Here is a 14,725-nt window from a genome sequence, read left to right on the forward strand (position 1 = left end):
TGCAGCATTCATGGACCCAAGGAGTATATTTTCTTCTGACTGTACTTTACTGCTACCTTATATGTGCCTTGTGATGTGTATGACTGTTGGTACTGTGTTTTGCACCTTGGCCCCAGGTAACACTGTTTCACTTGGCTGTATTCATGGGTTTTCATATATGTTTGAATGACAATTAAATTTGAACTTAATCTTAAACTTAAGAGAGGCTGATTAATTAAAACTTTCCCAAAAAGTATAAACAACACTACCTTATCAATCCTGGAAACAAAGGACTTCTTCACAAAAGCAATTCTGGCATCAGTGTTTAAGGCCAGGAACTCCTGCATCTCATCAGAGTATGCACTTTCAGGAATGGCACACAGTTGCTGCATTAGAATATGAGAACGTTGTTAGTCCACAAAGAGAACAAAATAATGAGTCAAATTAACGCTCAGAATTAGAAAGTTAGCCTTTAAGTTTCAATTCCAAAACTGAAAGCTTATAGAAGTAAACTGTGATAAGTTATTTGATTACACCTGGAATCAGTACTTAGATACAAAATTAGAAGCAGAAACCCCAGCAATAATGAGCTTTGTTTGTCACATATATATTGACACACAGAGTGAAATGTATCATTTATATCAACAACCTCAGTCCAAGGCTGTGTTGAGTGCAACCCACAAGTGTTGCCATGCTTTGGGCACTGATACAGCATGCCCACAACTTACCAATTCTTATTAACCCATATATTTTTGGAACGTGGGAGGAAACTGGAGCACCCATGCAGTCACAAAGAAAATATAAGAATTCTTTAAAGCAGCGGTGGGAATTGAACCTGCATCGCAAGAACTGCGAAGTATTAGCCGCTACACTAGTGCTGCCCCTGCCATTCAATATAATAATTCAATAAGCTCAACAAATCTACTTTTCAATCCTCTCTCATATCCCTCGTTATACTGAAAGAAAAACAGAACTGCTACAAAAACTGAGCCCTTCATGAAAGATAAACCAGTTTCTATTTCAGGTCAACCCCCAACATAAGATCTTCAATCTGAAATGCTAATAGCAAGAAGTGATCCTCCTGTTAATGGAGTCAATGTAAGAGTTTCAAATCATCTCTTATTATTGCTCCTCTTTTTGTACTACGACAAAAGTCAAAATCAGTATCGGGCTTATCATCACTGACTGGAAATTTGTTGATTTGCAACAGATGGGCTGAAGGGCCTGTTTCTGTGCAGTACTTTTTTTATGACTATGACCATTTATAATAATATAAGGCCTTTGTCACAGAGTCATACAAAGTACAGCACAGAAACAGGCCCTTCAGCCCATGTAGTCTGCGCCAAACCATTTACACCGCCTACTCCCATTGACCTGCACCTGGACCACAGCCCTCCATTCCCCTTCCTCTATCAAATCTCCTCTCTTATCTTCTACATTCTAAGAAATAAAGTCTGATCCTATTCAGTGCTCCCTTATAACTCAGGTCCTCTAGACCCAAATTACAGAATAAATAGTTTAAAACAAAGGAATAATGAGGTATGTTTATAGGTTTGTGGACTGTTCAGAGATCTGATGATGGAGGGGAAGATGATGTTCCTGAATCATTGAGGTTTGGGCTCTTGTACCTCCTCCCTGATGGTTATATTGAAAAGGGGGCACAGCCTGGATGGTGAGGGCCCTTAATTTTGAATGCTGTCCTCTTAAAACACCACCTCTTGAAGATGTCCTTGATAATGGGCGGCGTTCTGCTTGTGATGGAGCTGGCTGAGGCTACAACACTTTGCAGCTTCTTGCAATCTTGTGCATTGGAGGGGGTGATGCAACCAGTCAGAACACTCTCCACTATACATCCACAGGAATTTGCAAAAGTCCTTGGTGGCAAATCAGATCTCCTCAAACACCTAAAGGAGCAGAGCCACTGGCACGCCTTCTTCATGACCCTGAGGTGATAAGAGAGCTTAAGGTTAAGGAACCCTTGGGGAACAGTGATCACAATATGATCAAGTTCACATTGAAATTTGAGGAAGAGAATAAAATCCAATGTGTCGGTATTTCAGTGGAATAAAGGAAATTACAATGGTATGAGAGGGGAACCGGCCAAAGCTGACTGGAAAGAGACATTCGCAAGAAGGCCAGCAGAGCAGCAAAGGCTGGAGTTTCAGCGAAAAATGAGGGAAGTGCAAGACAGATATAAGAAGAAATTTTCAAAGGGAAGAAGGATACTACCGTGGCTAACAAATGAAGTGAGAGCCAAAGTGAAACAAAACAGAGGGCCTACAAAAAAGCCAGAGCTAGTGGGAAGATGGACGATTAGGAAACTTTTAAAAACTTGCAGACGGAAACTACTAAGAAGGTAATTAGGAAGGAAAAGATGAATTATGAAAGGAAGCTGGCAACTAATGTCAAAGAAGATACAGTGTACTAAAAGCTTTTTTAAGTATATAAAGGGTAAAAGAGAGTCGAGGGTAGATACAGGTGTCCCCCACTTTTCGAACGTTCGCTTTATGAAACCTCACTGTTACGAAAGACCTACATTAGTACCCTGTTTTCACTAACAGGTGTCTTCACTGTTACGAAGAAAGGCAGCGCATGAAAAAAAATCAGCGCACGATAAAAGGCGCTCTTCCCCAGATTCGGAACGGCATTCTCGCCCACATTGCTTAAACACGTGCCTGTGTGCAGCCCTTTGCAAGATGAGTTCTATGGTATCGGAAAAGCCTGAAAGAGCTCGTAAGGGTGTTACACTTAGCGTAAAACTAGACATAATTAAGTGTTTTGATCTTGGGGATTAAGTGAGTTTGGTTTGTGGAAGCTGACGAAAATGATGTTGAAGAGGTTTTGGGATCCCATGACCAAGAACTGATAGATGAAGAACTGATGCAGTTGGAAGAGGAAAGGATAACAATCGAAACCAAATGAGTAATGATAAAGTACGACTTTAATTTTGAAAGGGTACGTCGGTTTAGGGGATATTTGCAGGATGGGTTGAGTGCTTACAAAGAACTGTATGATAGAAAAATGCGTGAGGCTCAGCAGCCAAGCAAGCCTTCCACATCAGCCACAGCAGACGACGAACCTCGACCTTCGATATCAAGGCGGGCAGTCATAGGAGAAGATGAGCTGCCTGCTCTAATGGAAACAGACGACGATGAGATGACACCCCAGTCTCCTACCACCCCAACAGCCAGGCCGCAGACAGATAACCGATTCGCAATCGGTACTGATCTAGGCTGACAATTACGTGCCGGGTGGCACCTAATTAATTAGCATGTTTATTTCGGCTTTTTTCTTAAAGATGTGCTGGATGCATCCTGGCTACCGCTGTACCCCTGCATGCTTCGCGGCAATGTTCAGCGGCCTGGAGGGTGGGGGCCACTGCACCACCCTAACTCCAACAAGTCTAACACACCATCATCAGTGTGCTCCGCACTTTCCCAATTCCGGTAAGTGATACTACACTGTACATACATATTTCTACTTCATATAGGCTGTGTATTTTTATGTGTTATTTGGTATGATTTGGCAGCTTCATAGCTTAAAGGTTACTGGAGAGAGTGTTTCTGCCGAGAGCACTTGCCTGAGATTTTCACTGCGGAGAACAGTTCAGGCAATGATTGTGGAAAAGTATTTCTACTTTATATAGGCTGTGTATTTATCATATCATTCCTGCTTTTACTATATGTTACTGTTATTTTAGGTTTTATGTGTTATTTGGCATGACTTGGTAGGTTATCTTTGGGTCTGCGAACACTCACAAAATTTTCCCATATAAATAAATGATAATTGCTTCTTCACTTTATGACATTCCAGCTTACAAACTGTTTCATAGGAACGCTCTACCTTCAGATGGTGGGGGAAACCTGTATAGGACCAATACAAAATGACGCTGGAGATATTATAATGAGAGATGCAGAGATGGCAGAGGAACCGAAAGCGTATTCTGCATCAGTCTTCACAGTGGAAGACGTGTGCAGTATACCGGACATTCAAGAGTGTCAGGGAAGTGAAGTATATGCAATGAAAATTACGACTGAGACGGTGCTCAGGAAACTTAATGGTCTGAGGGTGGATAAATCTCCTGGACCTGATGGAATGGATCCTTGGATTCTGAAGGAAGTAGCTGGAGAGATTGCAGCTGCACGAATGATGACCTTTCAAGAATCGATAGATTCTGGCATTGTACTGGATGACTGGAAAATTGCAAATGTTACTCCGCTATTTAAGAAGGGTGGGAGGTACCAGAAAGGAAATTATAGACCTGTTAGCCTGATATCAGTGGTTGGGAAGTTGTTGGAATCGATTGTTAGGGATGAGATTACGGGGTACCTAGAGACACTCGACAAGATAGGCCTAAGCCAGCATGGTTTCCTGAAAGGAAAATCCTGCCTGACAAACCTACTGCAATTTTTTGAGGAAATTACAAGGAGGGTAGACAAAGCAGATGCAGTAGATGTGGTGTACTTGGATTTTCAGAAGGCCTTTGACAAGATGCCACACATGAAGCTCCTTAGCAAGATAAGAACCCATAGAATTACAGGAAAGTTACCAGCAGGGTGGAGCATTGGCTGGTTGGCAGAAAACAGAGAGTGGGAGTAAAGGGATCCTATTCTGGCTGGCTGCCAGTTAGCAGTGGAGTTCTACAGGGGTCAGTGTTGGGACCACTGCTTTTTACGATGTATGTCAAGGATGTAATGTTGAGGCTCTACAAGGCACTCATAAGATCACACATGGAGTAGTGTGTGCAGTTTTGGCCTCCTTATTTGATAAAGGATATACTGACATTGGAGAGGGTTCAGAGAAGGTTTACGAGAATGATTCCAGGAATGAAAGGGTTACCGTATGAGGAACACTTCGCAGTTCTTGGGCTGTATTCCCTGGAGTTCAGAAGAATGAGAGGGGATCTCATAGAAACATTCCGAATGTTAAAAGGCCTGAAAAGATTAGATATGGCAAAGTTATTTCCCATGGTAGGGGATTCTAGGACAAGAGGGCACGACTTCAGGATTGAAGGACGTCCATTTAGAACTGAGATGCGGAGAAATTACTTTAGTCAGAGTGTGGTAAATCTGTGGAATTTGTTGCCACGAGCAGCTGTGGAGGTGTATTTGGAGTCATTGGGTGTATTTAAGGCAGAGATAGATAGGTTCTTGATTAGCCAGGGCATCAAAGAGTATGGGGAGAAGGCAGGGGATGGGGATGACTGGAAGAATTGGATCAGCCCATGATTGAATGGTGGGGCAAAATTAATGGGCTGAATGGCCTACTTCTGCTCCTATTTCTTATGGTCTTATGATTGTGTCCATGGGCTGCGCCCAGGACAGATCCTTGAAGATACTGAACCCCAGAAACTTGAAGCTGCTCTCCCTTTCCACTGCTGACACCTCAATGTGTATTCTCTCGACTGCCCCTTCCTGAAGGCCCAAATCAATTCTTTGGTCTCACTGACTCTGAGTGTGAGGTTGTTGCGACGACATCATTCAACTAGCCGATCTGTCTCACTGCTGTGTGGCAAGGGTCCTTCATGACTGATGCCACCATTTTGAGGCATCGCCTTTTGAAGGTGTCCTGAATGCTGGTGAGGCCAGTGCCCATGATGGAGCTAGTTGAGCTTTCAACTTTCTGCAGCTTTTTCCCGATTCTGTGCAGTGGCCCCTCCACCCCAGACGGTGATGCAACCAGTTTAATGCTCTCCACAGTACATCTGTAGAATTTTACTCAGCTACATCGCTAATCAGCTGGTTAGAATGGACATTTTAAAGTGCTCCTGGATCCCAACTTAGAGCCTCAGTGCACATTCTCATGAAGAGGAGGAGAAGGCAAATTCTGCACCTACATCATTTCTGTTATACTCAGTTACCATGAAACATTAGCAATTCTTCTGAGAGACTGGGTATAGGGCTTCTATAGAGACTGACAGTCTAGTCAGAACCAACTCTCGTACAGAGACAAAATACTGCTGTGCATTAGCTTGTTCCTACCTTCAGAAATGTCTCGAGGAGGCTTTTACGAGCCTCAACTTTGTCACTATCCATATTTCCAAATGGCAGATCAGGAAAGAGCTTCTTTGGTCCTTTTACATCTGGGAAACAGCAAAAATCTGTTATTGGGGCAAACTGAATCAAACTGCAACAGAAGTAATGTCAACAATTTTGCACATTGTAGTTCAAGCTGAGTCTTAGAAGTATTATCAGCAAGGAGAAACTCAGCAAGGCAGGCAGCATTTGTGGCGGCAGACAGTATTGAAATTAGTTTATTACTGTCACATATAACGAGATACAGTGGAAACCTTGTCTTGCATACCGTTCATACAGGTCAAATCATGACACAGTGTATGGAGGTAGAATGGGGAAAAACAATAACAACACAGAATAAAGTGTAAAAGCTAATGAAAAAGTGCAGTGCAGATAAACGATAAAGTGCAAAATCATAACAAGTAATTTGACCTGTTGGTATGGAGGGGCCTCTGCACAGGATCAGAAAAAGCTCCATCATGGGCACTAGCTTCCCCACCGTCCAGGTCATCTTCAAAAGGTCATGCCTCAAAAAGGCAGCATCCACCATTAAGGAACCCCACCATCCAGGACATGCCCCCTACCAATTACTACCATCTGGGAGGACGTACAGGAGCTCGAAGACACACACTCAACATTTTAGGAACAGCTTCCTCCTCTCTGAGAATTTATGGCATATTTTGTGTATTGCACTGAACTGCTGCCACAAGACAAGAAATTTCACAACATACATGTCAGTGATATTCAACCTGACTCTGATTCTGAGATAGGCTGTGAGGCCAGGAGCCCACTTCATTGTACCAGAGGTCCATTCGAGAGTCTGATGACAGTGGGATAGCAGCTGTCTTTGAGCCTGGAGGTACGTGCTTTCAGGCTTTTGTATCTCCTGCCTGACGGGAGAGGAGAGAAGAGAGAATGTCCTGGGGTCTTTGATTATTCTGGTTGCTTTACTGAGGCAGCGAGAAGTATTGACGGAGACCATGAGGGGAGGATGGTTCCTGTGACGTGCTGAGCTACGTCCTCAACTCCCTGCAGGGTTGTCGACATTTCAGCTCGAGTCCCTACGTCATCCACATTGCCTTCAGAGATGCTGCCTGACCCGCTGAGTTCTTCCAGCCAATTGTTTGTTGTCCAGATTCCATCATCGACAGGCTCCAGTGTCGTCTTCCGTGTGTCACTCAGTAAAATTAAAAAGCATTGACATCTCATTGCTGAAATCCAGAAAGATCCACACAAATTACAGAAAGGAAAACCAGACTTGTATTTCTATAGCACCGATCAGGCTGTTCCATTTCAAATTTACTAAAGTGTTTCCTGTACAAATTTTTTGCTTATAAAATAGAAAATGAGAACATAGAACAGTACAACACAGGAACAGGCCCATCATAAAGGCCAAACCAATTAAATTAGTCATCAAATGGTCAACTAAACTAATCCCTTCTGCCTACACAATGTCCATATCCATCCATTTTCCTCACATTCATGTGCTTGTCTGAACATCTCTTGAAAGTCCCTCATGTGTTTGCCTTTACTGTCACCCCAGGCAGCACATTCCAGGAACCCAGACTCTGTGTGTAAAAAAAACCTCTGCTTCTATTCCATACTCTGTTCTCTTATCGCTTCTCCTCACCAGTCTCTCACCTCCCTCTGGTTCCCTTCCCTCTTCTATCCTTCCTGTGGTCCACTCTCCTCTCCTCTCAGATCCCTCCCTCGCCAGCCCTTTACTTCTCCTCCCTACCTTCACCGATCACATTCTAGCTATCCTCCTCCCTCTCACATCCCCCACCTGGCATCTTCCCCCTTCCTTCCCAGTCCTGAAAAAGCCTCTCGACCTGAAACACCAACTGTTTATTCCTTTCCGTAGATGTTATAGATGCTACCTGACCTGATCCTCCGGCATTTTGTGTGTGTTGCTGAGTATGTACAATGTTTATTATTGATGTAGCCCCCCGGCCAGCCTCAGGGGTGCTCAACTCGCTGTTGTCTAGGGAAACAGTCCTCGGCCCCGCCAAACTGGATAATTAATTAGCTATTTTTCATATATTCTCTTGTATTGCTTCATTTTCCTGTAAATGCCGGAAGATAGTATATAGTGAAGATGTACATACTTCAATCTTTGAACTTTGAAAATGTCTCCTTCTATGTTGAGGAAATGTGAAAAATGGAAGGTTTTCTTTTCCCACCCCATCAAGCCATTCAGACACGCCGTTGCATTGTTGTGCTCCTTACTTTTCATGAGTTTACGAAGTTCTGCCTTTTCCTCCAGCCTGGCTTGCAAATTCAGGAATTCACTGTACCGCCGATTAACGGTGTGATAGGCCACCTGCTGTAGCGTTCCGGGGTTGTCGGTGTCCAGTGCCGTTTCATACTGTGAACAGGTAAGCATTAAATATCTGTCAGTGCAAAGCAAGCGATTCACCACCAAATCTACATCCTTCAGAAAACTATGTTCACACCAAACCTTTTCAATATCGACTTTCTGCAAAGCTTCTGGAAATTTCCTGCATCTTTACACTTACTGCATTTAAAGATTAGCTTCAGTTGTTAAATCAAATCAGCGAGGACTGCACTGGCAAATGTTGCCACCTTTCTGGCACCTACGTAGCATGCCCACAAGTCACTGATTCTAACCAATGTCTTCAGAAGGAGCAAGAAAAATCACACTGTCAAGGGAAGAGTTCACAAACTCCTGAAAGACAGCAGCGGGAAATGAACTCCAATCTTAAAAGTCGGTGTGTTAAAGTGTTGGGCTAACCGCAACACTACCATGTTCTCTGTACACACAGCTGGGTAGATAACAGCAATATTTAAAAAAATATAATTAAAACTTAATGATGCATGTTTACACAAAATTAAAGATTACCTTTATTTATCACATGTCCATCAAAATATCAAAACATACAGTGAAATGCATCGTTTGCATTGAGAAAGTTCTGTGGGCAGCCCACAAGTGCCATCAGACTTCCAATGCCAACACACATGCCCACAACTCACTGTCCCTGATTCCTGACCAGACAGACTTTCCCTCCAGCTTTCTACTTCTCCACACCAACATTCTTTTGTCCAGTTTGATTTGTGCTTTCCAACTCTGATAACATGATGTGGGAGTTAATGATAGTCTCACAGAATAAAGAGACAAGAGATTCTGCAAACGCTGGAAATCTTGAGCGACACAGCAGATCAGGCAGCATTTATGAAGGGAAACGGGCAGTCGATGTTTCAGGCTGAGACCCTTCATCGGGACTGCCTTCTAGAATAAGGTCTTTATCTAGCTTGGTCTATTTATTTAATTCTGTCACTGTTGTATCAGGATATTGTAGCCATGAGTGGGACTTGGTTGCAAGAGGGTCAGGGCCGTCAGCTCAGTGCTTGGGGTCCTATTGTTTTAGACATGATAGAGGGGGAGGTATAGTATGACAAGTCAGAGAAAATGTCATGCCAGTGCTCAGACAGGACAGACTGGAGAGCTCGTCTACTGATTCAGAATCAGAATTAGTATCACACGCATATGTCATGAAATTTGTTGTCCTTGCAGCAGTTGGACAAACCAATACATCAAAATAGAAAAAAATCTGTGAATTAAAATATATAACAGTTAAGTTAAATAGGTAGTGCAAAAATAGAAACAATAAAAAAAGTAGAGAGGTAGTGCTCATGGGTTCAATGTCCATTCAGAAATCGGATGGCAGAGGGGAAGAAGCTGTTCCTGAATCGCTGAGTGTGTGCCTTCAGGCTCCTGTATCTCCTTCCTGATAGTAACAGTGAGAAAAGGGCATGCCCTGGGTGCTGGGGGTCCTTAATAATGGGTAGAACTGAGGAATAAGAAAGGGATGACCACATTAATGTAATTATAGTATAGACCACTAGGCAATCCACAGGATTCAGATGTAGAGGGAGAGCAAACTTTTGCAAGAAACAGAAGGTTGTGATAGTAGGTGATTTTAACTTTCCATATTAACTGGGACTCTGATACTGTAAAAGGACTGGATGGCATAGAGTTTATCAAATGTACTCAGGAAAGTTTTCTGAGTCAATATGTAGAGGACCCAACTGGAGAGAGCACGATACTGGATCTCCTCTTACAGAATGAAACAGGGCAGATAACACAAGTGTGTGTCAGGGAATATTTTGGATCGAGTGATTATAATTCCATTCGTTTCAGAATAGTAATGGAGAAGGACAGGTCTGGTCCTCAGGTTGAGATTCTAAGTTGGAGAAAGGCCAATTTTGATGGTATCAGAAGAGATCTGGCAAGTGTGGATTGGTTGTTTTCTGGAAAGGGATGCTTAGTAAGTGGGAGGCCTTCACAGGTAAAGTATTGAAAGTATAGAATTTGTATATCTCTGTTAGGAAAGATAACCCTGCCAGGTTTAGGGAACCTTGGTTTTCCAAGGATAGAGGTCCTGGTTAAGAAGCTATCAAACACCATGTTTGATAGAGGATCAGAATTAGGCCATTTGGTCCATCGTGTCTGCTCTGGCATTTCATCACGGCCGATCCATTTTCCGCCTCAGCCACAATTCCCTGCATTCTCCCTGTATCCCTTCACGCCCTGACTAATCAAGAATCTATCAATCTCTGCCTCACATATACCCAATGACTTGGCCTCCACAGCCACCTATGACAACAAATTCCAGACTCACCACAGTCTGGTTAAAGAAATTCCTCATCTCCGTTTTAAATGATGCCCCTCTATTCTGAGGCTGTGACCTCTGATCTTATATTCCCCCATCATAGGAAACATCCTCTCCACATCCACTATATTGGGACTGTTGTGTATGTGGCCAGGTTACACAACAAAACTATAAATAAAAATGCTGGAGACGGGTGCTAAGTTAACAGGGTTCTTTACTGACTGAAATCAAACTGAACACACACGTACAGATCAATACGCGCCTAATAGCGCATGCAACGACGTGTCCCTACAACATAAAGTCGTCCCATATCATACAGCAGCTATACAGTACAGAGGCTTTCCAACATTCGATTGGTTTCAATCAGGTCACCCCTCATACTTCTAATTCCAGTGAGTAGCGGCCCACTCACTGATCTAAATCACAGCTTGCACAGTGTGATCTGGACCAACCGAAAAACTAGGCTGAAAATGACAGATGGAATTTAATGCAGACAAGTGTCACTCTGCCAGGACAAATCAGGGCAGGACTTCATCAGGTGAATGGTGGAGCACTCAAGTATGCGGACGAGAAAAGGGATCGGTGACTATCTCTTTATTTTTGTGTTCGGTTCCCATAGTGATAAACCATCATATTCTGTAAGCTTTCTTTATTATCTGCTGTCGCTGCAGTCTGGCGGTTAGTGATTAGGAATGCTCAGCACATCACTGGGATTCAACTACCGATACTGGAGACAATCTACAACTCTCAATGCCTACGATGCGCTCATAACGTCACTAAAGGCCCATCCCATCCCGGACACTGTCTGTTCACTCTCCTGCCATCTGGTAGGAGATACAGAAACATATTAGCCAAGGAAAGGCAGTAAGACTGATAAACAGCTTCTTCCTGAGTGCTGTTGTGCGGCTGAATAATGCTGCACCCCAGCTTGCCAATGGCCTTTGAGTGTTATGGACTGTTGAAGTCACCTGTTGCATGTACATATGGGATCGTTTTTAAAATTAAGCATTGCAAATATCTGTTTTACATGGACTGGAGAAGCACCACAATCTCATTGCCCTGAGCAATAACAATAAAGTTCTATTTTATTCTGCACCAACCCTTCTGCATCCCACTGCACCGCAATCTCTCAAGACGAGATAACCTGCTGGTTTTTCATCCCTTCTCCTTCGACCCCACGGCTCAGACTATTGAACAGTCCCCTAGTACAGTAACATGGACTCTTGACTTCACAATCTATCTCCTTATGCACCTTAATTTCTGCCTGCACTGCACTTTCTCTATTAGGCTAGGGTTAAGTCAGGGGTGCTGGCTGGTGTGACTCATTGGCCCAGAAAGGCCTGCTCCACGCTGTACGGATATAGATAGATATTTAATTTATTGCGATACGGGGTGAAATATGCCCTTCTGTTGCCTTGAGCCACACCGGCCACCAAACCAGATTTAATCCAACCTAATCACGGGATAATTGACAATAGCCAAATAACCTACCAACTGGTATGTCTTTGGACTGTGGGAGGAAACCAGAGCACCCGGAGGAAACCCACGCGGTCACAGGGAGAACATACCAACCCCTCACAGGCAGCAGCAGGAATTGAACCCGGGCCACTGGTACTATAAAGCATTGTGCTAACCACAACACCACCATTCCTCCCTCTGACCTGGATGGATAGATGGATAAATGAATGAACGAATACCGGCTTAACTAGTGCCACAAGCATCACATAAAGGAGTAAAAGGAAATTACTTGTCCAGTAATGCAACTACTTTGTGACCATATTGAATTAAACTCAGAGACTTTATCAGGGGAGTCACACACTCTCAAAACCCAGCAACATGGTATATACCTGTAATTTAAAACCATAAGACACAGGAGCACAATTAGGCCATTCAGCTCATCAAGTTTGTTCTGCCATTCCATCATGGCTGATTTATTATCTCTCTCAACCTGCCTTCTCCCTGTAACCCTTGATGCCCTGATATTGATTCATCATTTTCCAATGACTTGCCTTAATAGTGTACAAGGTGTAAGGGTGAAATCCGCCTGCTCTGTGTTCTTTTGCTGTGATTGTTCCACTGATTCTCAAATTGTGAATTACCACTGGGGTATCCGGACTGCAAATCGGTTCGAAACTGTAGGTGGGCACACTGACTGACGTCGGGGACGATGCAAGCACAGGTCCTGCAGGTACAACCTCCAAGGAGTTACAGGTTGAACCATCTGCTGGAATCAATTCTTTCTCCTGAAATGACTGCCGCCTGGAGAGAATTCGGATTGTCTCATGAGCCAGAGCTGATGTGGAGTTGACTAACGTAGCTGGAGTGTCATCTTTCTCATTGGTATCTTCAAGAACAGGCTCAGGCTCCACAGAAACTGCATTTTGGTCAAACGATGGCAAGGTAATATCTGGCTTCGGAAGCACCGATTCGCTAATGATTACTTCATCGTCACTTGCACCTTCTGCCCCATCGGAAGCATTAGTTAATTCTGCTGGAGATAACCTGTCCACAGCCAGTTCATCAGCCACTGAAAACATTAAGGATTCTCCTTCCACAGCAGAATGCGGAGATTCAGGTTCAAATTCCTCACATGAATAGAAAAGGTTTAATTTATCTGGCCTGTGGTGATCGGATCGATTGGTTATAGTTTCTGAGGATTGATCAACTCTATCATTTGGTTTAATCACTTCTACTGATGCATCTGCCTCCTCCATATTCAGCTCCAAACCATCAACAAGATCATTACTGAGAGAATCAGCAGTTTTGGGAGTTGGTAACTTCTCATCATTTGCCTCCGTTTGGGGGTTCAAGTGCAAGGAAGTTGGTACTTCCAAATGCAAAGGCTGCTCCACCACATTAACAGTCTTCTTGCTTGCCTTCATGACTATGTCTATTATGATACCATTTATCCAGTCTGGGTCTGACATTTTTCTTATCAGGGGTAGAAGCACATTGCACATGATAAGTTCCCTCACAACAAATCTCCCTGTCCTAGTTTCCAAGTTGGGAAAAGGCACCAATACATACAACAGCAAATCAACAATGCCCCGTGCATAATTCGCTTCAGTAGCAGGGCTCTGCAGGGCAATGTGGGGCTTGCTCAGTTTGCAATATGTTTTCCAGACGGAATCCAGCCCTCGCTGGCGGGCGATCTTCTCACCCGTTGTCCTCTTTGCCTTCATGTAAACCTCCAGGTGGGAGCCGCATAAGAGGAGCACCTTCCGTGCCAGGGCCTTCCTGTCCACCCCCTCCATCCTTCTCTGGAGCTCCACCGCCATGACTTGCATGGCTTTCTGCACCTCATCCACAAACTCTGGCTCCTGGCTCACGGTCTTGTACCAGCAGCTGACGAAGTCCCTGATAATTTTGCTGATGGTATCTTCAACCTCTCGAGCCAGCAGCACCTTGGAGTCTGCCTGGCTGGGCCAGGGCTCCAGGCTGATGAACCTCTCCAGGTGCACCAGGCTGGTGGGGCTGAGCACCAGCTGCGAACCCAGCCAGCCCCCTAACAACAGTAGCAGCACCCAGGCACATAGCAACCAGATGTTCAGCAGCAGCTGTAGGAAGAGGCAGGCCAGCAGCAAGAGCCCGAGACCCAGCCACTTCCTGGGCCCCACCAACAACTCACTGTGCCGCTGGTCCTGGCCCTGCATCGCGCCTCCGTGACTGGAACCCCGCCGCCTGAGTCTGGGCACCCGGCAGGCGGAGGAACTGCAGCCCCTCACATCAAATGTGGGCCTAGGATTGACGCGCCGTTGCGTAACCCCTCGCCTCCCTGGATGACCTCGACCGCAGCGCCACTCATAGCCCTGGAGTACCTCGTCCGCAGTCCTGCTAGGCTACTATCGCAGCGACACTCGCAGTCCTGGAGGACCTCTTCGGCTGCCCAAACCGCTGTCTCGAAGTACTCGTTCACAGTGCCGCCCAGTGTCCTGGAGGACCCCGTCCGTAGCGACACCCGGCGTCCTGGAGGACCCTTTCCGTAGCGACATCTGCAGTCTTGGAGGACCTCGGTGGCAGCGCTACCCGCAGCCCTGGAAGATTACTTTCACTGCGCCGCCTTCCAGTGCTTCACTCGACATACCGGAGGGCCTCTTT

At 44.7% G+C, this 14,725-nt stretch overlaps 1 protein-coding gene across 9 annotated transcripts in view; it reads right to left on the reverse strand.

The window, feature by feature from the left end:
- The window catches only part of snx19b (sorting nexin 19b), a 190,568-nt gene extending 176,132 nt beyond the window's left edge, over nt 1–14,436 (reverse strand). For all 9 annotated transcript variants that reach the window (XM_072238546.1, XM_072238547.1, XM_072238548.1 and 6 more), the window contains exons 1-4: nt 12,637–14,436; nt 8,223–8,361; nt 5,961–6,061; nt 249–365 (exon numbers count right to left, since the gene is read on the reverse strand). In XM_072238546.1, coding sequence (XP_072094647.1) covers nt 249–365; nt 5,961–6,061; nt 8,223–8,361; nt 12,637–14,280 — 2,001 coding nt within the window. In that variant the 5' untranslated portion in view covers nt 14,281–14,436. The remainder of the gene's footprint in view (nt 1–248; nt 366–5,960; nt 6,062–8,222; nt 8,362–12,636) is intronic.
- Between the last annotated feature and the right edge of the window lie 289 nt (nt 14,437–14,725).

This window comes from Mobula birostris, chromosome 20 (genome assembly GCF_030028105.1).
Source record: "Mobula birostris isolate sMobBir1 chromosome 20, sMobBir1.hap1, whole genome shotgun sequence".
NCBI lineage: Eukaryota > Metazoa > Chordata > Chondrichthyes > Myliobatiformes > Myliobatidae > Mobula > Mobula birostris.